Source organism: Mesoplodon densirostris, chromosome X, assembly GCF_025265405.1.
Source record: "Mesoplodon densirostris isolate mMesDen1 chromosome X, mMesDen1 primary haplotype, whole genome shotgun sequence".
Taxonomy (NCBI): domain Eukaryota; kingdom Metazoa; phylum Chordata; class Mammalia; order Artiodactyla; family Ziphiidae; genus Mesoplodon; species Mesoplodon densirostris.
The window spans coordinates 119,901,045-119,925,722 of NC_082681.1; the positions used below are offsets into that span (position 1 = coordinate 119,901,045).

Genomic DNA, 24,678 nt, shown 5'->3' on the forward strand with positions numbered 1-24,678 from the left:
TAAATATATTTACTTATTGACCATTATACATGTAGAATTGACATGTTTAAATGGCAATTACTTCATACAATGGATAAATGTGGTTTAAACAATTATGAGAATTTTCATGATGTCATAATATAAGAGAAATATGCTGTCCACCGATTAATTATCAAAAAGCTAATAATTACAGCTTAGTGTTCAGATTTGGATTTAGTATTGTCATGTTATATGTTATTAGTAATATATATAAATTTAGACAATATAGAATTAAGTAAAATTACCTTAACTTTTACCTTAGACATACAAATACTGTGTTTTTAATACAGTCTCATATTTTTAAAAAGCTAAAATATTATACAGTTGAACTTCAAACAAAGAGAGGGTTAGGGGTGCCAACCCCATACAGTCGAAAAGTCATGTGTAACTTTATAGTCAGCCCTCCACATGCACAGATTCAACTAATGGATGATTATGTTCATATAGTAATGTAGTGCGTATTTATTGAAAAACTCTGTATATAAGCGGACCCATGCAGTTCAAGCCCATGTTGTTCAAGGATCACTGTGTATATATGTGTGTATATATGTATATGTATGTAAATTCTACTGACATTTATTCAAGAAAGAATTCTAGTAAAATTCTACATATCAGAATTTCTTATGAGACAAAATGTTTTTTAAGATTTGATTATTTAACCATCATAACACAGTACATGTCCCCTACAAAAAAATTTTCAAAAATGAAAGAGCTTATTTAGTTATTTTTAAATAGTTGTAATGTTTTACCATTAAAATGTTTAATCACATATACAATTTTAATCTAACTTTTTTCATTTTATATTATGAAAACTTTTATGTGTTCCAAGACAAATGAAACTTAACTACATTAGCAAAAAAGGACCAAAATTGTTTTTATAATATCCAAAATTGACTGTGCAATGTAAATAATAATAAAGAATGAATAAAGCAAAGGTAATGAGACATACAAGGCATGCTATGAAAGTGTCAGTGTCTAATTACCCATTTAAAACAATAAATAGAATACTGATGGTCACTTCCTTAAATATGATCAATGAATGAACAGAATACAGAAAATCAGGAGACAAGGTAGTATTATAAATCTTGTTATGACAGCCAAAAATGATTTTCCTTATAGAGCAGCAAATGTATTTTGAAACTGTCAGGGACTAATTATTGATTAGCTACTTGGATATAAAATTTTGCAAACAGTTAGTATCTCTTTGATGATATGCTTATATTGTGGTAAATCATAATTAGGCATTTGTTAATATTCCTCGTACTTATCTAATCCTTTCACAAGAAAAAACTGAAATAACGTTATATTCACACTGATGCCTGAGGAGGATAACTTATGAAACATGTGAAAGATTTTACCTGTCCAACCAGGCAAGCAGACTCTTGGCTGCTCCAATCAGATCCACAACCGAAGTCAGAAAATCATTTGGCAATTTTCGGCTGGTTCTCCCATCATAATGGCCACTCCTTCTCCTCCCTGTTATAAAATTCTGTAGATTTTTGGCAGATGCATTCAACTTGTGAGAAAGGGTTTTTAGATTTTCTGTTTCCAAGCCATAATTCTGAATTATAAAAAGACAGAGAACAAATATACTTAAAGTCAATATTTTATTCATTCGTTAAAACACTTACTGAGTACTTTACTATATGTACAGGCAGTGGAACAAGTATTAAGAGTTACATATAAATAAGATAGGATTCCTGGCCTAGCAGAACCCATAGTCAAATGAGGATTTGGGGAAACGTCAGATAAACAAATTACAAGAAAATGTGTAAGTGCTAATATGAACATGGAAAGATGAGGGCATTATATCTTGGAATTATGCCACCCAAGACAGAAAGATTATAAGGACTCACAAGCAGTTTCTTTTTTAACCCAAACCTAAGTTCATTTACTTGTGAAATTCATTATTATCAACAATTATTTTTGAGTATTTATTCTATTAGCATATGCATAGTAATGAATGTAGGCACTAGGAAAAATTCTGCTTCCCCAAAATGAGAAAGTACAATCCAACAATAAAATGAAATAGCAAAAAAATAAATCATATACAATAGAACTTTTCTTCTGTGTCCTCTTCATAATGACTCACATAAGAAGTTTATTTTATGATATGGTTTTCCAGGAAAACCTCTGCATCCTCAGGGAAACCAATACGCTTTCTCCTTTTTATAATACAAATTATAAAACTAAACTTATTTATAATTTTGTCATGGTTGCATTAGCTCACAGTCAAATATGAAGCACATCTAAAGAAATCATACTGACTTTTTGGTAAGTATAATTGTTCTTCTTTTCCTTGGTCTCACTTCTCAATTTCTATTAATATATATTATTTCACCCTAAATGTTTTATCTATAAATTATTGCAAAAAGGCTTTATATGAATAAATACAAATAAACTTTTTTTTTTACCATATTCAATAGGAAAATATTGTCGGATCCCCTCAAATAAACTTTAGGGAAAGATTTCACAAGTCACAATTAATTTTAGAACAGATCATTGTGAGCTGTTAACCTGATCAGAGGATGACCTTGATCAAAGTACTTAGCAGCACGTACATTACTGTCATGTGTAAAATTAAAAGTATTATTAACTTACAGAAAATCATAAAACCCAAAGAATGTTAGATAGCCTCTGAGGCCCAAATAAGTTCTAAGTTTGATTTATCCCCTCCTTTTACAATTAAGTAAAGTGAGACACAGGGAGATATTTTGATTTGCTTAGAGCTCAGAGCTTAGAGTAGACAGAAATCAGAATGGGACTACAAGTCCCCAGGCCACCTGTGAGGCAGTACCTCTACCCCCACTCCTTAGCACCAATAATCTATTCCTGTTCAAGCAGGGTAGTAGAAACAAGTGAAACAAAATGGAAGAAAATACTGGGGGAAATGAAAAAGGGAAGAAAATGGCACAATGAATTAAGCTATATTATCAAGTCAACAATCACTGGGTAGCTAGTTTATATGAAATTTAGGTTTACTTTTTCTATTTAAGAAAAGAAATAACTTAGAGGAGAAGAAAGGAGGGTGTAGAGGAAGATTTGGATGCATAAACATTAATAGCAAGTTATGTATGTTACCACTAAAGATTTAATAGTGATAAAAATCTGATTGTTCTTTGCTGAGAATTTACATTTTTACTAAAAGAACACTGTTTTGGAGCCATGGATTTGTTTTTTAAAAAACGTAGTATATTATATATTCACTGCTAAATTTGAATTGCAATAGTCTCTCAAGTTAAAAGGTTTGGTTTACACAAATAAAACAACATTCTATTGCATCTGAGCATGTATTATTTGTGAAACATTTGGGAGATTTTATCCAGCATGTATCCTCTTATAAGAGATATTCTCTAATGACTAGATAACTTGTATCAACTAAACTGAAAATGATACTTCTGAAGTACTTGAAAGTATTTTCAGAAGCTTTTCCCTGTGTTAAAGCATTTTCCCTTAAGTACAACAGTGTCTGTCTTTTTCATTTTTGTGTATTAATGATTTTAATGAGAAAATATTTGTTTACAAACAAATTATAAAAATTTCTCAGAGAAACTCAAATTTAAATAGTTTATTAGTGATGGGCTTCCCTGGTGGCACAGTGGTTGAGGGTCCGCCTGCTGATGCAGGGGACACGGGTTCGTGCCCCGGTCCGGAAAGATCCCACATGCCGTGGAGCATCTAGGTCCGTGAGCCATGGCTGCTGAGCCTGCGCGTCCGGAGCCTGTGCTCCACAACGGGAGAGGCCACAACAGTGAGAGGCCCGCGTACCGAAAAAGTGTAAAAAAAAAAAATAGTTTATTAGTGAGGAACCTAATCAATCAACCTGGTAACATAACTTGCACTCTATAGCCATTAGCCCCAACAAAAGATTCATTTAAATTATCTCTTCTTATATTACCATCCCAAATATTTTATTAGAAAAGGTAAAAATGATTTTAAAAGAATACAGATCTTCTCATAAATAAAAATCTGAAGGCAAAGTAAAAATACTTTGAAGATTCCAAAATTTAAGATAGCATTACATTAAAAAAAATACAACTCAAGAATTAGAGAACAGAAAAATCTTCTGGACAAAACCTGGTAAGATACTCTGAGGTCTCCTAACTTGGAAGCCTACTAAAGAAATATCCTATATGGAGGAATTTCAGGCAAAAAATACAGGCCACAGAGGAATCCAGTAGCGAGAAGAGACAAAAAATGCATAGTAGAAGATGGAGAAGGAAATTCTTAAAACTTATTCTAGTTAACAGATATAACTAGTTAAATCAATAATTCAAAAGCATTTAAGAATTCTAGAAGAGTACAAAAATAGGTTAGAAGCTTCTCTGTATATAACAGTGTCTGTGTGATACTATTTGAACAAAAGAGATGGATTAGTTGATGTCTCAAGTTAACTTTCATCATCACAGTTCTCAGTTCTAAGTAGCTCAAAATCAATTACTGACAACACAGATATCTTTTTGCTTTTTCCTTCATGAAAGTGGACGGTTTGTTGTGACTCACTAAGTCACCAGTAAATCACACTCCCCTGCCTACCATGTAAAGAAGCAACAAGTATATGAAGTGCCCCTTTGCTTTTGGCCAAAGGTATGCAGATGAGAAGTACTGTCTCAACTTTTTAAAAATGCAGGTTTATTCACTACAGACTTGCTTTTTACTGGATATGCATGGGACAACTAGGCATTACTATTGGTACAGAAAGGACTATATCAAGTAAACAAAAGCTTGGACATGAAATGTACTTAGCGACTTTCTTTATCCTATATGTTACCTACGTGGCCAGTAACATTCATGCCAGGAACCAGGTGTGACTCCACACTGATTCAACATAGCCAGTCTAATCTTAAGGAACTGATGCTAAGTTTCTACTGTTCTTCTCTCAGTTATACGCATGCAAAAGCACATGAAAGAAAGAAACAACATTTTAGAAAATCGAGCTGGCTCCCTCACTAGTGGCAAACTGTCACTAAACACTTAACTGGAAATATTGGCACCATGTATTTTACAATGTCAATGCTATTTTATTCAGAGCTCTTAATTTGAATGCATCATGTAGCAGGTGTTAGGTTTTATAATACTTTGCTTTATAAATATGTGTGAGTCCTAAAAAGATTGCTTTAATGAATTTTTTTAGAAATGAATTATTTTGCGATGAATGAACCAAGCAATTATGTTGCAAAGAAACAAATCCTAGCAATGGCAGGCATCAAATTTTCCTGAAAAATACCTATTACATGAAAAGTATATGAAGAATGAAATGCAAACTATTCTTATCCTGTCATAAGTGATTCACTTGTACTTCTCAATAAAAGGTACATTGTCAAAACATAAATTAAGGGCTATACATTAAACTATATGTATTTTATTTATGCTTTACTATTTTAGTTAATACAAGGTGCTCTCTATTGAAGCACACCAAATGATAGCATAACAGCTTGAAAGAGTTAATATAACTCCAAATCATGAAAAGCTTATTTCTTTCTAGGATAACATGGTACAAACAGTATAGTTGGTGCTTAATAAATATATGTTGCATGAATGAACAAGTTACTAAATAAACCTTTGATTTTCAACAGCTGCCATAACATTTATTCCCCATCAGGACTAACTTCAAGACAAGGCAGATGAAAATATTCCATTGCTCAAAAAAAACAAAGGAATTTGGTAATTTTTCTGTGTCTTCCTTATTTTAGGAACAGAAACTTCAGAGTCTGAGGCTGTGTCGGCAAGAGAAAAAAGTTACAGTTCTCTGGAGAAAGGCAGAGAACTTCATTCAGTAAGATAACATTAATTTAATATCCCCTACTTGCTAATCACTAGGCAGAAAGCATATCAAGGACCAAAAAACCTAAGCAAAGAATTATAATGTGATACAAAGTGTAAGGTGACGTTCTTCCCATCACTTCCCACTCTGCAGCAGCTAAATCAAAATTCTTATTTTTCTCTGATCACTGCATACTCTTTCAAAATTCTGTCTTTACACATATTTTTTCTGCCTAGATAACTTTTCTCCAACTTTTTTATCTGGCAAACATCTACGCATCCTGCAAGTCCCAATGCAAATCCCACTTACAGTTCCTGGATCCCTCAGTAGTGTTCATCATCTCCTTCTGCACTCCCCTGGGATTTTAAAAAAATATCTATATTATCTTTTAATGACTTTTGTCTTTACTGGACTGTATACATCTTAAGAGCACAGACTATGCCTTTTTTTTTTTTTTTTTTTTTCTTTTTGCGGTATGCGGGCCTCTCACTGCTGTGGCCTCTCCCGTTGCGGAGCACAGGCTCCGGATGCGCAGGCCCAGCGGCCATGGCTCACGGGCCCAGCCGCTCCGCGGCATATGGGATCCTCCCAGACCGGGGCACGAACCCGTATCCCCTGCATCGGCAGGCGGACTCTTAACCACTGCGCCACCAGGGAGGCCCATGACTATGCCTTTTTAATCTTTGTATTCCCTGTGGTAGCACTGTATGAGCATGAATATATAATTGCTAAAAGAAGAAATAAATACAGTAGATGTAGGAAAAAGTAGAAGAGTCAGTAGAGACATTACAGTTTTGAAGAGACAAAACATAGTTCCCCATTGCCAACAGCACAACTCCTGATGCAATCAACTCAGCTTGCTGAAGAGGGATGTCACCTCCTGATTTTATAATGGCATGTAGAAGTGAATCAGAATTCACTGCTCGGAAATTTGCTTTATATTCACTGGAAAACATCTGGTGCATAAACTGTAAGATATGTGCACTTTTAACATGTTGATGTATAGCCGTTAGGAAGCAGTGAAAAGGAAGTTTAATATTTGACCTCCTCGGAGAATAAACATAGAAAGAATGAATTTAATGTTTTTATTTTTGTTTCTTTTTGTTTTGCGGTACACGGGCCTCTCACTGTTGTGGCCTCTCCCGTTGCAGAGCACAGGCTCCGGATGCGCAGGCTCAGCGGCCATGGCTCACGGGCCCAGCCGCTCCGCGGCATATGGGATCCTCCCGGACCGGGGCACAAACCCGTATCCCCTGCATCGGCAGGTGGACTCTCAACCACTGCGCCACCAGGGAGGCCCAAATTTAATGTTTTGATTTATTTTTTTCCCAAGAAAATGATGCAACACTATGCTGCTTAAACCCAGAACTGCATGGCAGTGGTCTATATCTGATACCATCCTTTTAAGTAACTCTAGGTCAGCAGAGCTTACCCCAGGCCAAACTCCAAAGCCTACAGGTCTAGACTATTTGTAGGTAGTACTGTAGTCATCAATCTTATTTCCTTCTTCAAAGTGGCAGAGTGGAGCTCAGCATGTGAGTGGTTCATCTAAGAGAAGCCCTACTTATGACACATACACTCTAGACTTCAAGCTGTGATACACTCAACTTTACTATTATAGAAGATGTGGCAAATAGGGGACTGCTAGGTCAGATACCCATCTCCAAGCCACTTATATTGTACCTTCATAGCGATTCTGCCTCAGATTTGGAGACCAGTATGCAAAAACACTGTGGACTCTTAACTTACCCTGAGTACTAGCTTTTATTTCAGGCATGATTTCTGCAATCTGATTCAGATAAGGCAGAGTGCAAGTGCATGCTCTGGTCGGAATTAATTTCTTTTATCTCAGGAATAAGGAAACAAGAAGATCCCCAAATTATCATGTGAAAAATATGTCAAGTCTCTTTCATCACCACTTTCAAAAAATGTTTATTCAGCATCTACTATTGCCAGGCATTTGTGCTACACACTAGGTGTTCAACAAGCAATGTCACTTTTCCCACATAGCTTGTAGTCTAGCAGAAGAAACAGACATTAAACTAATAAATACACACATAAGTATATAATTATGAAATGAGATGAGGGTTAAGAAAGAGAGGAAGAGTGGGGGGCCAATTTTAGACCAGGCCAGGGTGAGGGAGTGATCAGGGAATATCTCTGAGGAAAGGACAATTAAGGTAAGACTGAAATGTGTAAGTGGGAGGTACTATTCAACCAATCTGGTTTCAGATTCTTTAAAAACTATTTTCAATCACTTCTTTTCCCCTTGCTTATTCTATTGGCTTTTAGTGAAATTTGATGACATTATTGGTGTTCCTTAATGAAAATAACAGTTCCCATTGCTTTTGTGACAACTCTTTCATAGTTGTCTTCATGCTTCTCTGACTACTCCATAAGTCTCCTCTGCAGACCCTTCTTCCTTCCCAGCTGGAGTGTCAAGTTGTGTCCTTTGTTCTTTATATTCTACAGGCCCTTCCTGGGTGATCTCTCTATCTATGGATTCAATCCCTATATACTTGAGACTCCCAAATCTCTATCTTCAGTCACTTCTCAGCTCTAAATTCATAAATTCAATTGTCTGATGAGTATTTCTTTCTGGATAACCCAGAGATGCCTCAAATTCAACAAATCCAAAACTCAATTTATATTCCCACCTAAATCTATTATTGCTGCTATTGCCTATCTTCATTATTGGAAGATCTTCTACTCTATCTCTGCAGCTAATAAGATGGAATCTTCCTCAACTTCCTTTACCTCACTCACCACTCCTAGTCACCAGGTCTTCTGTATTCCTGTTGCACATCCTTAGTTTAAGCCCTACTCATAGCCTAAGTAGATTATTTTAAACATCTCCTAATTGTTCCCCTGTCTTCACTCTATGTCCAGTCCACTCCACCCTTTTCACTACCATCAGTTACCTTTTTAAAGCAAGTATTTGATCATTCTTGCATAGTCCTCCAGTGCCCAGATGAAGAAGTACTAATCTCTTATCAGGATATTAAGGTACTTTACAGTCTGGCCCTATTCTATCTTTTAAAGTCTAATTTTAGGCCACTATTTCCCACTTATTTTTGGTGGGAAAATAGCTTATCATTTTTCATACACACCAGGCATGCTCCTTATTCTGTGTGCCTCTGTATGTGCTGTTTTATCTAACTGGAAATTCCTTTCCTCTGTCCCTCCACCTCTTAGAACACATGCTCGTCCACCACTAGGCTGTTAAAGATCACCTCTTTTGCAATACGAACCCATTTATCTTAGTCAAAACTTCTGTGCCCCTAATACTCAGCTCATAGTTTTATTTTAGTAATTATACTATAATATTGTGATTATTTAAATGTCACTCTCCCCCCACTAGGCTTTTCAAGATGGCAGGAACTAGATCTTACATCTGTCACACACAGTGCTGACTGTACTGATTCCTGAATTACGTTTAATTATCTACACATTTATTATTAATCGTCATCATCTTAATAATAGTGACTACTTAGTGAATGCCTACTGTGTGCCAGGCACAGAAATAGGTGCTATTCAAACACTATCTCCTTTGCTTTTCACACCAATACCAAGAGGTAGTTGATATTATCTCTATTTTTTTAAAAAAAACTAAGGCTATGGTGAAATGACTTGCACACAAATGTCAGTAATTGACTGAGTCAAATTTCAATCCCATGTTATTATAAGACTCATGTTCTTTTTCACTGTAGCTCTAGCCCCAGTCATGTTAGTGTCATCTTACCTAACATGGGGAAAAAAAGTCTATGTTCCTCTCAGAATATCTAATGTACTATCAGAATCTTGCAGGATTCTTTTCACATTGATTTCTCATGTCTGACTAGGCACTGCTCTTTTAACACACAAAAGTAGACATATAATGTACAATATTCAATTTTCATTGACGTATACACAAAGAACACTAAAATAATTTAATTATTTTAAGGATGGTTTTTCTAAAATAGGATTACGTAATATTTGGGACACTAAAGCAAAACTTTTAGAAGGAAATGAACTTTATAACTGATTGTATGCAATTGTACATCCCAAATGCTCTGTGAAAACTCCCTTGGTGAGTTTTCAAGTAGTTTTTCAAGTAGCTAAATAAAATGTCACCAATTCAGTTAATAAGCCCGTTTAATTTTTAATTTGGTACTGCATAGTACATCAAATTCAACGAAGGAGGAAAATATCACCACATCCAGTTGGCTGATAATTAGGGGAATTTTTTTTCTGCTTGAAGGAGAAAAAAACAAAAAAATTTTAAGGAAAAAAATTTTAAAGGAAAGAAAACAGGAAAGAAAAGCAAAGTTTCCCTTCCCACCATTTTTATGATGTCCTTACCAGTGCACACAGAAGGTCAACCGCTTCCAAGATCAGTTCCTGATGGCCGATGCGGCTGACCCCCAGATCCTCTAGCTCCTGATGTGTAATGCGCAGCAGCTGGTCTCCACTGATCTTCTCCCTCTCAAAGTTCTTAATATACTGCTGCAAACAGTCATCAAGACCTGCAAAAGAAAAATACGGAAGACCAGAATGAAGAAAAAAAGACAGTTGAACCAAACAAATTTAAAAAATAATAAAACAAGCATTAACTCCTACCCAGTCACAAGTTAAGTCCATTTCAGCTCTGGACTAGTTCAATCATCCACCTTTCCTCAACCTATATATGGGCTTCACTGGGGAAAAAAAAATCACTTCCTCATATCCCAGCTGTTAGGTTCCTATTTGAATTTTCCTCAGCAACTACTGGAACTCTTTACCTCTCTTCTCAGCAGTTCTCTTTGTTGCCTGTTTCTCAAAATGTGCTAATGGGCAGGTTCCCCTACTTCCAAATTTATCTGCACCCCACTCCTCCTTTCTTCTTTCAGAGGGAGAGGTACCCTTCTTTCTATACAAGGCTAATCAATCTTCCTCTGCTCTGGAATCTTCTGCCACCTTAACACTACTTCAACAATTAAAAAATTAAATGCTCTATTTCAACCATTTCTTTCTTATTGACTCCTTTGTTCAAACCTCTGCCATCTTAAAAAACAAAATAAAACAAAACGAAAACCTTTCCTTGATTTCCTTGATCCTGTGTTCGCCACCAGTCTGTTACTCCCTTCAGAGCCAAACCCCTTACACCTTTATTTCCTCACCTATAATGCACTCCTTAATCCACCATCATTTGGAATTTACCCAGATCCAAAAATGGAAATCCACAGTGGATACATTTTTCAAGATTACTCAGGGCACTTCATAAGTGATTGGCCAGGCTACAGATTGGGTGGCTTCAATCACCTAAGAAATGACCTGATCTAAATGATGAACTGGACTAACAAGATTACTTCTCTCCAGATTTTTAAGTAAGGAATACCAAGAAAATGAGGCAATCACGAAATCTAAAAGGTCTTGATTATATGTCAAGGAGGGAGACAAAAGGTCATAATGGGCAACGACCCAGTTGAAATTATGACAGAGCAGAAATTATAAGCAAGTAGAGAAAGCAGAGACGAGGTTACAACAATTGTGCAAAGGGAAGCAAAGTCCCATAACAGAAATTACGTAGCCACTGAGAGAAGAAAAGAGACACTCCTAAAAGCCACCTGGTTCCTGATAGGATAGTTTAATACCAGGCCACACATGTCCTTATTGTCTTTTCAAACTTTCTTGAAGTAACTTGAGTTACCCTGCAGTCTCTCTATACTACCTTTCTTTCACCTTCCATTGGTATATGCACATCACTCTTTCCTGGTTCTCTCTGTCCATTCGTTCTCCGTACCCTTTCAGCATGTTTTCTCCAACTGTCCTAAAATATTGTTGCTCTCCACTCCAGGGACCCATTCCTGGCCCCCTTACCTCTCCTCTTTACATTCTAACTGAACAATCTCATCCATGCCCATGTCTTCAACTGCGATCTAACACCTCATACTTCCATTTCAGATCTCTCTCATGAATGCCAGACCTACAAATCTACACATTGTAACATGCCACAACACAACTCATTTTCCCCTCCAGAGGAGTCTCTGCTGCATTCACTGTCTCAATGAATGGCACCACCATCTATCCCAGTATAAAGACTAAATACATGGGAGCCATCTTACATTTATCTATCTTCCTTATATCCCTGCATCCAACCAATCTCCATGTCTGAACAATAGGTCCTCTGAAACATCATTTATATATATATATATATCTTTTCCTCTCATTCTTCACTGCCATCTTTCTAAATCAGGCCACAAACAGTTGGCCTAAAACAGTTTTACAGTTTTCCTCCTGCTAGTCATTATCCTCTCCATCTTCCCCAACATAAAAATTCCGATATCATTCTCTACCTCAAAAATGTTCACACAGCAAGATCCTTTTTGAACCACCTCCTAGAGAAATGGAAACAAAAACAAAAATAAACAAATGGGACCTAATGAAACTTGAAAACTTTTGCACAGCAAAGGAAACCACAAACAAGACGAAAAGACAACCCTCAGAATGGGAGAAAACATTTGCAAATGAAGCAACTGACAAAGGATTAATCTCCAAAATTTACAAGCAGCTCATGCAGCTCAATATCAAAAAAACAAACAACCCAATCCAAAAATGGGCAGAAGTCCTAAATAGACATTCCTCCAAAGAAGATACACAGATTGCCAACAAACACATGAAAGGATGCTCAACATCATTAATTATTAGAGAAATGCAAATCAACACTACAATGAGGTATCACCTCACACTGGTCAGAATGGCCATCGTCAAAAAATCTACAAACAATAAATGATGGAGAGGGTGTGGAGAAAAGGGAACCCTCTTGCACTGTTGGTGAGAATGTAAATTTATATAGCCACTATGGAGAACAGTATGAAGGTTCCTTTAAAAACTAAAAATAGAACTACCATACAACCCAGCAATCCCACTACTGGGCATATACCCTGAGAAAACCATAATTCAAAAAGAGTCATGTACCACAATGTTCATTGCAGCTCTATTTACAATAGCAAGGACATGGAAGCAACCTAAGTGTCCATCATCAGATGAATGGATAAAGAAGATGTGGCACATATATACAATGGAATATTACTCAGCCATAAAAAGAAACGAAATTGAGTTATTTGTAGTGAGGTGGATGGACCTAGAGTCTGTCATACAGAGTGAAGTAAGTCAGAAAGAGAAAAACAAATACTGTATGCTAACACATATATATGGAATCTAAAAAAAAATATGGTTCTGAAAAACCTAGGGGGAGGACAGGAATAAAGACACAGATGTAGAGAATGGACTTGAGGACACGGGGAGGGGGAAGGGTAAGCTGGGGCGAAGTGAGAGAGTGGCAGGGACATATATACACTACCAAATGTAAAATAGATAGCTAGTGAGAAGCAGCCACATAGCACAGGGAGATCAGCTCGGTGCTTTGTGACCACCCAGAGGGGTGGGATAGGGTGGGAGGGAGACGCAAGAGGGAGGAGATATGGGGATATATGTATATGTATAGCTGATTCACTTTGTTATAAAGCAGAAACTAACCATTGTGAAGCAATTATACTCCAATAAAGATGTTAAAAAATGTTCATTGTTTCCTCATATTTATGACAGAACAAAATATGAACTACTTTACATAGTGTTCAAGGCCCTCCCTGACCTGGACCTTGCCTTCCTATACAGACACATTTCAGACACTGTCCACACTTCCCAATCTACCACTCTACAGACCTCCATCACAACAATGTCCACATTATAATTCTTTGTTCCCATTCTGTGTGCCCAATAAATAGACTGGAAATTCCCTGAAGTTGGGCACTGTGTCTTCTGAATTTGGAGAACCCAGGGCTTAGAGCACAGTGACTGACACAGACTAATGCTCAATAAGTGTAAGCTGAATAAATTAATAGACATTTAATTTTATTCTATATAACCTGGTCAGAGCAAAAAGGGAACTTTTTTTTCTTTTTTTAAAAAAATTTATTGGAGTATAGTTGATTTACAATGTTGTGCTAGTTTCAGAAAAAAAGGAACATTTTAAATAAGAGCTAAATCTAAAATCAAAGGGGGCAAAAGAACGTTTGGTACATGGCATTTTGAAGCACTCATGTCTTGATACACTGCAGAATAATATGAGATAGACTGTTATTATTTTGAGTTGATTTTTCTTACAATTCCTCTATGTAAAGGAATGATAAAGGATTTCCTAGAGCATCAAAGACAGCATCATTATTAAGGTTACAGACCAAGTCACATACTAACTGGCCAGGTAGAAATAAGGAAGAGAGACTTATCCTGTATCACATTAATTGCTGCCTAATTTAATTATCAAGGTATATTAGCCCATAATATAGGAAGTATCTTGGCTCCTCTATTTAAAATGTAAAATATATGGTAAATATGCAGCTAGGGTATTATAATACAATCACAATAATGTCAGTTTATGTCAATATATGTATTTATGAACCATATGAACCACATATATATTTTATTCTCAACTGAATTATAAGTAATCAATGACCTTATAATATTTTAGAGTTGTTGTTTTGACTGAAAGGTCAAAAACAACACCTCACATCTGTGTATGGAGAAAATATGGTCCAGAAAGAGTAACCTACAAAAATCATAAAAATGAATACATTACAAAATTGGGCTAAAGGTCTGAACCTCATGATTCCAGGATCTATGCAGCACATATGTGATCATTTAAACTCCCCTCACTCATACACTGTTTTATTTAAAGTAGAACTATACCATTTCCAAGAAGGAGAGGTTCTTTAGTGATTATGTGTCTAGTCTTCAACACTGTAACATTTATTAAGTAGATAAAATGAGAACTAATATATACCAGATTTTAAAAACATTATTATCCATCCCATTTTCCTAAGATTTTAAGCTTTAATGTTGCATGAATTCTTTCCTTAGGTACCACTAAATTTTACCCTCTCTTGTTGATGTTCTAAATAATTATAAGTAAAATTTATAACATCCACATACAAATTCCTACCTATTTGTTCTTAAGAAAACATACAGAAAATGTGTTGATCCATACTTTAAACCACACAAATTTACCTTGAAGACAATCATGCACTTTTGTCAATTGAAATATTAAACAAACTATACACTAAAACAATCAAAAGGAAGGCTTGGAATCATTACTATGACATGTCTCTGACTTTCTCAGCAAATTATACTGCTTTCTGCCATCTGCAGGGAAAGGAATGAACATAATCAAAGCTCTAGAAAGAGGTTCCAAAAATAATGAAACAGGGCCTCCCTGGTGGCGCAAGTGGTTGAGAGTCCGCCTGCCGATGCAGGGGATACGGGTTCGTGCCCCGGTCTGGGAGGATCCCATATGCCGCGGAGCGGCTGGGCCCGTGAGCCATGGCCGCTGAGCCTGCGCGTCCGGAGCCTGCGAGTCCGGAGCCTGTGCTCCGCAACGGGGGAGGCCACAACAGTGAGAGGCCCGCATACCGCAAAAAAAAAAAAAAAAAAAAAAAATAATGAAACATTTACAAAATGATGATATCAGAGAGATATCCTAAGGATGTATAAATTTTCAGTAAATCAATGATATTACAGAAGATGGAGTAAAATAAATACATAAATCCAATATAACGTGGAAGTAGAGTAGAATATACAAATTATTATATTTAATATTCAAAATCTTAAAAACCCACTTAAAATTGATGTTAGAGGATGACTCTATCCCTACTCCAGGAAATTTTACTTTCTACATCATTTTATACACAACACGTGCTCTCATCTAAAAACAGAACACTCTCTGATGTTTATAGCAAAAAAAAAAAAAAGGTAAATTCTTTAGAGTTCTATTGCCACTCATGATGCACTGTGAAGAACAAAGATTGACATATGAAGGTTTGTGAGGACCTATGTCCCACTTCTGCAAAATAAGGTTAGGAAGTTATTAAAACAAACATGCATCAGTCCAATATCCTTTTGCTTACTCTAATACATGAATGATAATTCAAGGCAGAATATTTTACTTTTAATCTAGTTTTCGGCCCCCTCGTTTCACTGACACTGCTTTTTGCTAAGATCGACAATGATGGGTAACACCTGATTCAATTGCCCCATTTCCAATCTCAATCTTCCTATAAGCAACTTAGTTCTTTATTTCTACCACCATTTTTCCAGTCTCAGAGCCATTTATGATGACTTCCCAGTTTAATCCCTTATCTTGTCATTTAGTGAGAAACATAATTTATTCATTCAAAATAGCTCTTGCTCTGTCCTTTCATTTCTCATCACACTGTCACCAGCTTACTCATGCTGTATATAGCCTGCCCTGATTCCCAGCTGCTCCCCCTGGCATCAGTCTGTTCAGTCTGTCACACAGTCAGATCTCTAAAAACACTCTTCGATCAAGCCATTTACTGATTCAAAAACTTCAAGAACTCCTCCTGCCAAAAGGTTAAAATCCAAAGATCTTAAAAAAAATTTTTAACTATTAAAACTTTTTTTTTGGTCCTGGATGTTATTTTGTTAATTGCGACATCTACTATAGACAATACAAGCATTTTCTATAATATAAACAGCCAGAAAGCTCATATGACCATCTTTTTCTTCTATACATAGGATACTATAAAATGATAAATGATCCAGCAAAAGATAATTCACATTTAAGATCTTGTGGTACCTCCTACATCATCTAAAAAGGATGAAATTATATTTAGTAGTGTTTCAGCACTAAGAGAATTTTACTGTATGCTAATTAGTGGAAAACTGACCAAACTACAACAATATATAGGCTACTTAACAGATACCTAGCATATCTAATAAATCAAATTCCTGGAGCATTCTAGAAACATGAGATTTTGCTCTAGAACCCATGCAGTTAAAATTTGTTTTAACAATTCCCATATAGTTGTGGGATGATATAGCCATGTAAATTCTTGATCAAATTCAGCAATAAGCTGGCCATCACTCTTACTTAGTAAGTAAAGGTGTATTTACTCTTTGCTCTGCTTTTTACATATTCAAATTTATATTTTGTTCAACCAAAAAATAAATAAGAAAAACTTTTCTTCAAAAGCATTTATGCCACTAGATAATTCTAAATTCCAACAAAAATTATGCAATATCTGCTGTAACAAATGGGAAATAATGTGAACAAGAGTAACAAACTGTGGAGCAACCATACCATGGAATACCACTTAGCAACTGAAAAGGAACTATTCACATACACAATAATTTGGATGGAGCTCAGAGTATTATGCTGAGGGAAAATGACCAATCTGAAAGAGGTTACTGAATGATCCAATTTATATTACATAGTGAAAAAGACAAAACTATTGCAGCAGAAAACAGATCAGTAGTTGCCAGGGATTGGGAATATGAAGAGGTTGTGACTATAAAGCAGCAAGGAGGGAGTTTTCTGGGGTGAAGAAACAGTTTTGTGTCTCAATTGTGGTGTTGGTAATGTAAATCTATACACATATTAAAACTCATACAACTGTAATGCCCCAAAAGTCAATTTTACTCTGCTAATTTAAAAAACAGAAATTAAAAAAGTTATAAATGAACTACAGGCTATATAACATTTGGAAAACACTATTAAACTAAAATTTTAGTTGAAGAAATTTCCCTTCTGATATCATTTTATCGTAGTGTCTGATATAAAAGACCCAGACCAGGGAATAATGTTTCCAGCAATCCATTCAGCCACTGTTTATTAAGTACCTGCTAGTAACTTTGGGGCAGTGTGCATTCATGCATTTAACTACCTTTGAAAAGACTCCTTCACGCTGCTAATTGGCAGAGCTGAGAGACTATAAACAGAATTCTCTCTAAGAAGCTGTGTATGATGTAGCGTGTGCAGACTGATGCAGTAGAAAATCAATCAGTGCCTGTGGTCTTTAGAAGACTTCTTAGATGGCCGAGCCCCACTATACTGATCATCACCATTTCTACTCTTCTCCTCAAACCTAACTTTTTTCTCGAAAAACTTAACGTTGTCTTTAAGACAGAGACTAAAAAACAAATCTTGACTGGGTGACTGGGTGGTAATATGTCAATTGTTCCATTTTGCAAAACAATTCAGCCTTTTTAACAATCTGTTGCTGGTTCTTCATTTTAAACCAGAGCAGGTTTTAAATGCCAGGCAACTTTAAAAGAAATTTCAGAGAAATATCTGCTTTAAAACTCCCCTCTAGGGACTTCCCTGGTGGCGCAGTGGTTAAAAATCCGCCTGCCAATGCAGGGGACAGGAGTTTGATCCCTGGTCTGGGAAGATCCCACATGCCACGGAGCAACTAAGCCCGCATGCCGCAACTACTGAGCCCCCATGCTGCAACTACTGAAGCCCGTGCTCCTAGAGCCTGTGCTCCGCAACAAGAGAAGCCACTGCAATGAGAAGCCGCGCACCACAACAAAGAGTAGCCCCTGCTCGCCACAACTAGAGAAAGCCCATGCGCAGCGACGAAGACCCAATGTAGCCAAAACAAAAAACAAAAACAAAAAAACAAAGAAACTCCCCTCTCCTAGAAAACGACCAAAAGAAAGCAAAAGTAAGAAAGAAAACTTCGTCAGCACTGAAACTAGGAGACAGTGCCAAACATATAATAGACAGACTAAAGATTTAATATTAAAAAAATAAAAACTAGGTACTAGAAGAAAACTGGGTTCTGTATCAAACCAAAGCCAGAAACAGTAAAGAACATGACATAGATTTGAGTATACAAAAATTAGGGTTTTGTTACGACATATCAAACCAGAACATTCACAAAAGAAGTACTTAAAATACCTCCAGTGATTTATTACATCAAGGCCAACTAAAGAGGGCAAAGAAAGCCACAGACATGCTATCAAGTTGCTTAAAACTGCTCAATTTTAAAATACTGAGATATGGTAATCTGAGATAGCAACCTTAAAATAAATGCACATTACACAAAGCAATGTTTGAATGGTTTCATAATTTTGTAATTTTTAAAGTTTTTGATTCAGAACATGGTAAATCAGCTGGACAAGCAGTTTTCCTCAAAGTGATTTTTAAGACAGCTTACACAAACTTTTAAATGCTCTTACGATGAAATAAACAGTTAGAGTATTATATAATTATTCTGCACTTCCATGTTTTAATTTTTAAAACAAAGTCTAAAATGATTTTAAAGACATGTTCAATAAACAAAGACTGCCTGCTACTGTCATGGAGCTTAAAGCTATTACATACTTAGGAATTCATATACAATATTTTTAAAGGATCACACTTAGTCCCCCAAATTAATAGGCAGTTTCAGAGACAGTTTTAGCTAAAACTGAAACAGTTTTTCTCTTGTCAAGTCTTAATAGTCCTTACTAAAAATATTTTATTAACAGAAAACAACTTTAATATGAATCACAGGGAGACACAGCATAAGAAATTAGTTGCAAACCTAGGGATTAGTAACGTCTTTCATTTTATAATCTTATAGGTAAACATTTGTTGTTTGTTTATTTAAGGAAGCTTAAGGACATCTAAGCCTTTCATCTTTTATTCTGGCATTCAATGACCTCCAAACTCAGGTCCCAACCTATCTTTCTAACATTATCTCTCATACATTCATATATTCTACACTGCAGACAACTTGAACAACTCAACTGCTTCCTTCACAGGATCCCAGTTACCCAGAATATCCTCTTCTACATATTTAGTTGCTGAAATCCTGTCAGGTCTTGATCATCGAATCAGATGGATCCCTCTTCTCTTAATACCTTTGGATTTTACACTATGGTACTTATTAGCCATGCTGTTTTTTATAACCTCCTTATTAGTGTCTTATTCTCCCAATAGATTATAGAGCCCTGAAGGGTAGCATCACTGACTTCACACAACACTGAGCACAGCGGGCACCTGATACAAGTTCAGTCATTCCTTCATTCAATCAATATTTACCGAAGTGATTACTATGTGCTAGGCACTGGGAATCAATGCCAGGCAAAAACTGGCATGGCTATTGACTTTATGAAGTTTATAGTATAATACTGAAGACAAACATTAATCACTTAATTGCCAAAATAGATGTATAAATACAAGCTGTGATAACTATTATGAGGGAAAAAATACACTGTACTGTGAGAAACAAAAATGGAGACTTACCCTAAGCTGAGGTGGAAGTCAGGAATGGCTTCCTTGAGGAATCAATGACTGTACTATGATCTATAAGCCTAAACACTGTTAACTAGGCAAAGTGGAGGAAGAGAGGGGACGGTGTAGGCAAAAGAAAGATATATGCAAAGACTCTGTGCTACAAAAGGAACACGTATATTAAAAAAACTGGAACAGGTTTGTGTGACTGAAATTCAGAGACGAGGAAGAGAATGGAGCAGCATGGGGTTCAAGAGATGGGCTAGAGCAAGACGATGAAGGGTCTTGTAGGCCATATTCAGAATCCTGGTCATGACTCTAAGATCAATGAGAAGGTACTGAAGGGTCTGAAACAGGTAGCATTAAAAGTGTTTTGTGTTTTGTGAACATTACTGCAGCTGTAGTATGATAAACAAATTGGAGGCTGCCAAGAGGGAGGCAGGTTGGGTGACATTTGAAATAATCTAAGTATGAAATGCTAGTAATTTGTCCTAGGATGATGGCAAGAAAGGAAGAGACAGATTGGAAAGAAGATAAAATGTGCAGGACTTGGTTCTGGACTGGATGTGTGAGGTAGAGCAGGCCACAAGAAGTAAGATGATGTCTACATTCCTGGATTACAGAAATGGATAAATGGTGACATTATTCACAGACAATGGAAACACCAAAGGAGAAGCCATTTAGAGTAGCTGGCTCTCTTCTGGACGTGTTGGGATTACAGTTCCTTTGAGACAGCCAGGTAGCAATGAAGAGTAGTCAGTCAGAAATAAAGGTCTGCTCTGGAGATATATATTTGAAAGTCATTGGTATATAGGTAGAAAATTGGCTAACTAGGGAAAATGAATAGAGTGAAATGAAGATTTAGAACAAAACTAAATGTAAAGGCAAAAAAAAAAAAAAACTGAAGAAGTACAGCCAGAGAGGAATGGTAAAAAATGAGAAAAGTGTGATGTCATGAAGGCAAAAGGAAGAAAAAAAATGTTTCAAGACTAGCAGTTACAGGACTGTGGTAAGAGAAAACTCTGGGTCACATGTGCCACAACTACTGAAGGCCAGGCGCCTAGAGCCCGTGCTCCACAACAAGAGAAGCCACTGCAATGAGAAACCCGTGCATCACAATGAAGAGTAGCCCCCGCTCGCCGCAACTAGAGAAAGCCTGCGCACAGCAACGAAGACCCAACGCAGCCAAAAATAAATAAATTAATTAATTAAAAAAAAGAAAACTCTGGGCCAGGTGGCCAGAATTCAAAGCCCACTCTGAATTTGACAATAAGGAGATTATCAGGGACTTTAACCAGGATATCATAATAGTAAAAACAGAAACCAGACAGAGCATGGAGTTGAGGGGTGAGAAAGTAGAGGCCTGGCATATAGAATATTCCTTTAGGAGAGTATATGGTACTGGTGAGGATGGAGAGTTGATAAGGAGGTACCATGTCGGCAAAGGGGCTATTGTTATACCAAGTTTAGACATGAAAGAACTAAAGAATATATGGTGAAAGGACCTAAAGGTGAATAATGTTACCATTTATCCATTTGCAAGATTAGGTAACTCCCTAAGTGTACACAGTAACTGACCAGCAAAGCAAGGATTAAAACCTAGTCCCAGAGGATTCTGAAGTCCGTCTGTTTTGACTACATCAGACCATTTCAAGATTGAGAAAAACAGACCTCAACAATAATCTGTATGCTTGCAAAAAGAAAGAGGTAAATGGAGCTAGACAGAAACATACGGTTATTAAAATGAAGAAAGGATAACATAGTACAGTGGCTAATAAAATCATCTTCTTCCAGAAGTACAGGAAAATATTATTTAAAACTACCAAGGATGAATTGCATGTAAGTATACTCTGATGAATCGAACATCGTAGGGTACCTGATTGCCATTTGATCTGAAGCTGCATTCAAATGAATGAAAGGAGAAACACTGCCAAGTTTTTAGATATCACTGAAACCAATACAATACATGCTGACTTGAGAACTCCTCTTCCTTATATTCTGTAATGTCATCCTTCAGTCACCCTCCTTCTACAAACAAGCAGTTCCTCTACTACAAATAGTATATGATTTCTTTTCACAAGGATTCCCAAGAAAACCAAATAAAATAGAAAAAGGAAGGTCAATTTTCTTCTGGGTCTGTTCTCATCTACTCTGTCCTAATTTCTTTTAGAAAATGCTAAGCTGGCAATAGTTTTCTATTATTTCCAAATGGAAGAGTTGATGCTGATTAACAGCAATACCTTCCATTATTTTTTGTGCTGTGTGCCAAACACTGTTTTAAGGACTTCACAAATATCTTCTCATTTAATCTGTAGGACAATCTTATGAATTACATATCATTATCTTGATTTTACAGATAAGAAAATTGAGATTTAGAGATCATGCCCTGGATCCCACAGCTTAATAAACAGTAAGGTTAAGTCTAAAACCAAGTCCATTTGACACCAAATCTCTACCTTTAAGGCCTATACTAAATTAGAAGGAATTGGGATTGTTCCCAAAGTGATCATATGTACCATACCAGAAAGACATTATGCCAAAAATATTTTTTCCATTTTCCATTTAAAACTTTAAAGACACTGTTTTAAAATCCATTTACTTAAATTTTACTTTGTATCAAAAGGGGTTTAAGTATGTCATTTACACACACACACACACACACACACACACACACACACAATTCAGCAGGATAACACAAATTAAAAGTAGATGAGAGACATTTCTCCAAAGAAGATATACAGATTGCCAACACACACATCAAAGAATGCTCAACATCATTAATCATTAGAAAAATGCAAGTCAAAACTACAATGAGATATCATCTCACACCGGTCAGAATGGCCATCATCAAAAAATCTAGAAACAATAAATGCTGGAGAGGGTGTGGAGAAAAGGGAATACTCTTGCACTGTTGGTGGGAATGTAAATTGATACAGCCACTATGGAGAACAGTATGGAGGTTCCTTTAAAAACTAAAAATAGAACTACCATTCGACCCAGCAATCCCACTACTGGGCATATACCCTGAGAAAACCATAATTCAAAAAGAGTCATGTACCACAATGTTCATCGCAGCTCTATTTACAATAGCAAGGACATGGAAGCAACCTAAGTGTCCATCAACAGATGAATGGATAAAGAAGATGTGGCACATATATACAATGGAATATTACTCAGCCATAAAAAGAAACGAAATTGAGATATTTGTAGTGAAGTGGATGGACCTAGAGTCTCTCATACAGAGTGAAGTAAGTCAGAAAGAGAAAAATAAATACCGTATGCTAACACATATATATGGAATCTAAGAAAAGAAAAAAAGGTCATGAAGAACCTAGGTGTAAGACGGGAATAAAGACACAGACCTACTAGAGAATGGACTTGAGGATATGGGGGGGGGAAGGGTAAGCTGGGACAAAGTGAGAGTGGCATGGACATATATACACTACCAAACATAAAATAGATAGCTAGTGGGAAGTAGCTGCATAGCACAGGGAGATCAGCTCGGTGCTTTGTGATCACCTAGAGGGGTGGGATAGGGAGGGTGGGAGGGAGGGAGATGCAAGAGGGAAGAGATATGGGAATATATGTATATGTATAACTGATTCACTTTGTTATAAAGCAGAAACTAACACACCATTGTAAAACAATTATACTCCAATAAAGATGTTAAAAAAAAGTGGATGAGAAAAATATGGTTGAGAGAAAATATGATTAGTCATAAAATGGAGCCAGAAATAATGGTAATAAAAAACTTCATACCAATGAAAAATATTAGACTTGCTAACGTGTGGGAGGAGCTAGAACACTGCCTGTATATTGTCTAGAAGCTAATAAAGAGGAAAACTGGATCAGGTACACAGTTAAAAATATTCATTAGATAAAAGCAAGCCAATTTCTCAGGGAAGTCCGTCTATTCCTGATACTAAAGCCAAAAAAAGATTTCCCACTGGAAGAAATCCTTGTGTGATGTAATGAATACCCCCTTCAATAAACCCCTTCAATAAATACAACTACAGGTTCCAACTGGAGTCTCTTACAGCAATGTTGAAATACATTTTTCCAAAAATTATATTGTATTGTACACCAAACAGTAACTGATTATCATGAAGACAGAAAAATATTTATATTTACTGGCTTTAAAGATGTTACAACTTCTCAACAGAACTTCTAATTCTAAGGAGAAAATAGCTAGCAGAGTTTCTCTTTTAAAATGGTAAAAAATGAATAGGTGAGTTGGAGTTGAATCATCTTCAGAAAATTGATAGTTTGTCAACAGGTGCCTAAAATGTTTTGGGATACATACTATATATTCATTTAATGACAACTGAAAATGAAAAACTTCTACTGTCAGACTTCTTATCTCGAAAGGCATATTTACAGATTTTGACTTTAAAAAGTACAAGTCACAGGCAACAAAAGAAAAAACAAAATTGGACTTCATCAAAATTAAAAACTTTTGTCCATTAAAGGACACTATAGGGCTTCCCTGGTGGCGCAGTGGTAGAGAGTCCGCCTGCCGATGCAGGGGACACGGGTTCGTGCCCCGGTCCCGGAAGATCCCACATGCCGCGGAGCAGCTGGGCCTGTGAGCCACGGCTGCTGAGCCTGTGCTCCGCAACGGGAGAGGCCACAACAGTGAGAGGCCCGCGTACCACAAAAAAAAAAAAAAAAAAAAAGGACACTATAAACAAGAGTGAAAAGACAACCACGGAATGGGAGAAAATAATTGCAAATCACAAATCTGGCAATGGATTAATATCCAGAATAGAAAAAGAACTCCCCTGTAACTCAACAACAAAAGAACAACTTGATTAAAGAACAGCAAAAGGCTTAAAAGACATTTCTCCAAAGAAGATAT

The 24,678-nt window shown here is 36.4% G+C and overlaps 1 protein-coding gene across 4 annotated transcripts in view; it reads right to left on the reverse strand.

The window, feature by feature from the left end:
- Positions 1-24,678, reverse strand: part of CNKSR2 (connector enhancer of kinase suppressor of Ras 2) — a 257,184-nt gene that overhangs the window by 193,779 nt on the left and 38,727 nt on the right. For all 4 annotated transcript variants that reach the window (XM_060086861.1, XM_060086860.1, XM_060086858.1 and 1 more), the window contains exons 2-3: positions 10,124-10,287; positions 1,377-1,579 (exon numbers count right to left, since the gene is read on the reverse strand). In XM_060086861.1, the coding sequence (XP_059942844.1) occupies positions 1,377-1,579; positions 10,124-10,287 (367 nt within the window). The remainder of the gene's footprint in view (positions 1-1,376; positions 1,580-10,123; positions 10,288-24,678) is intronic.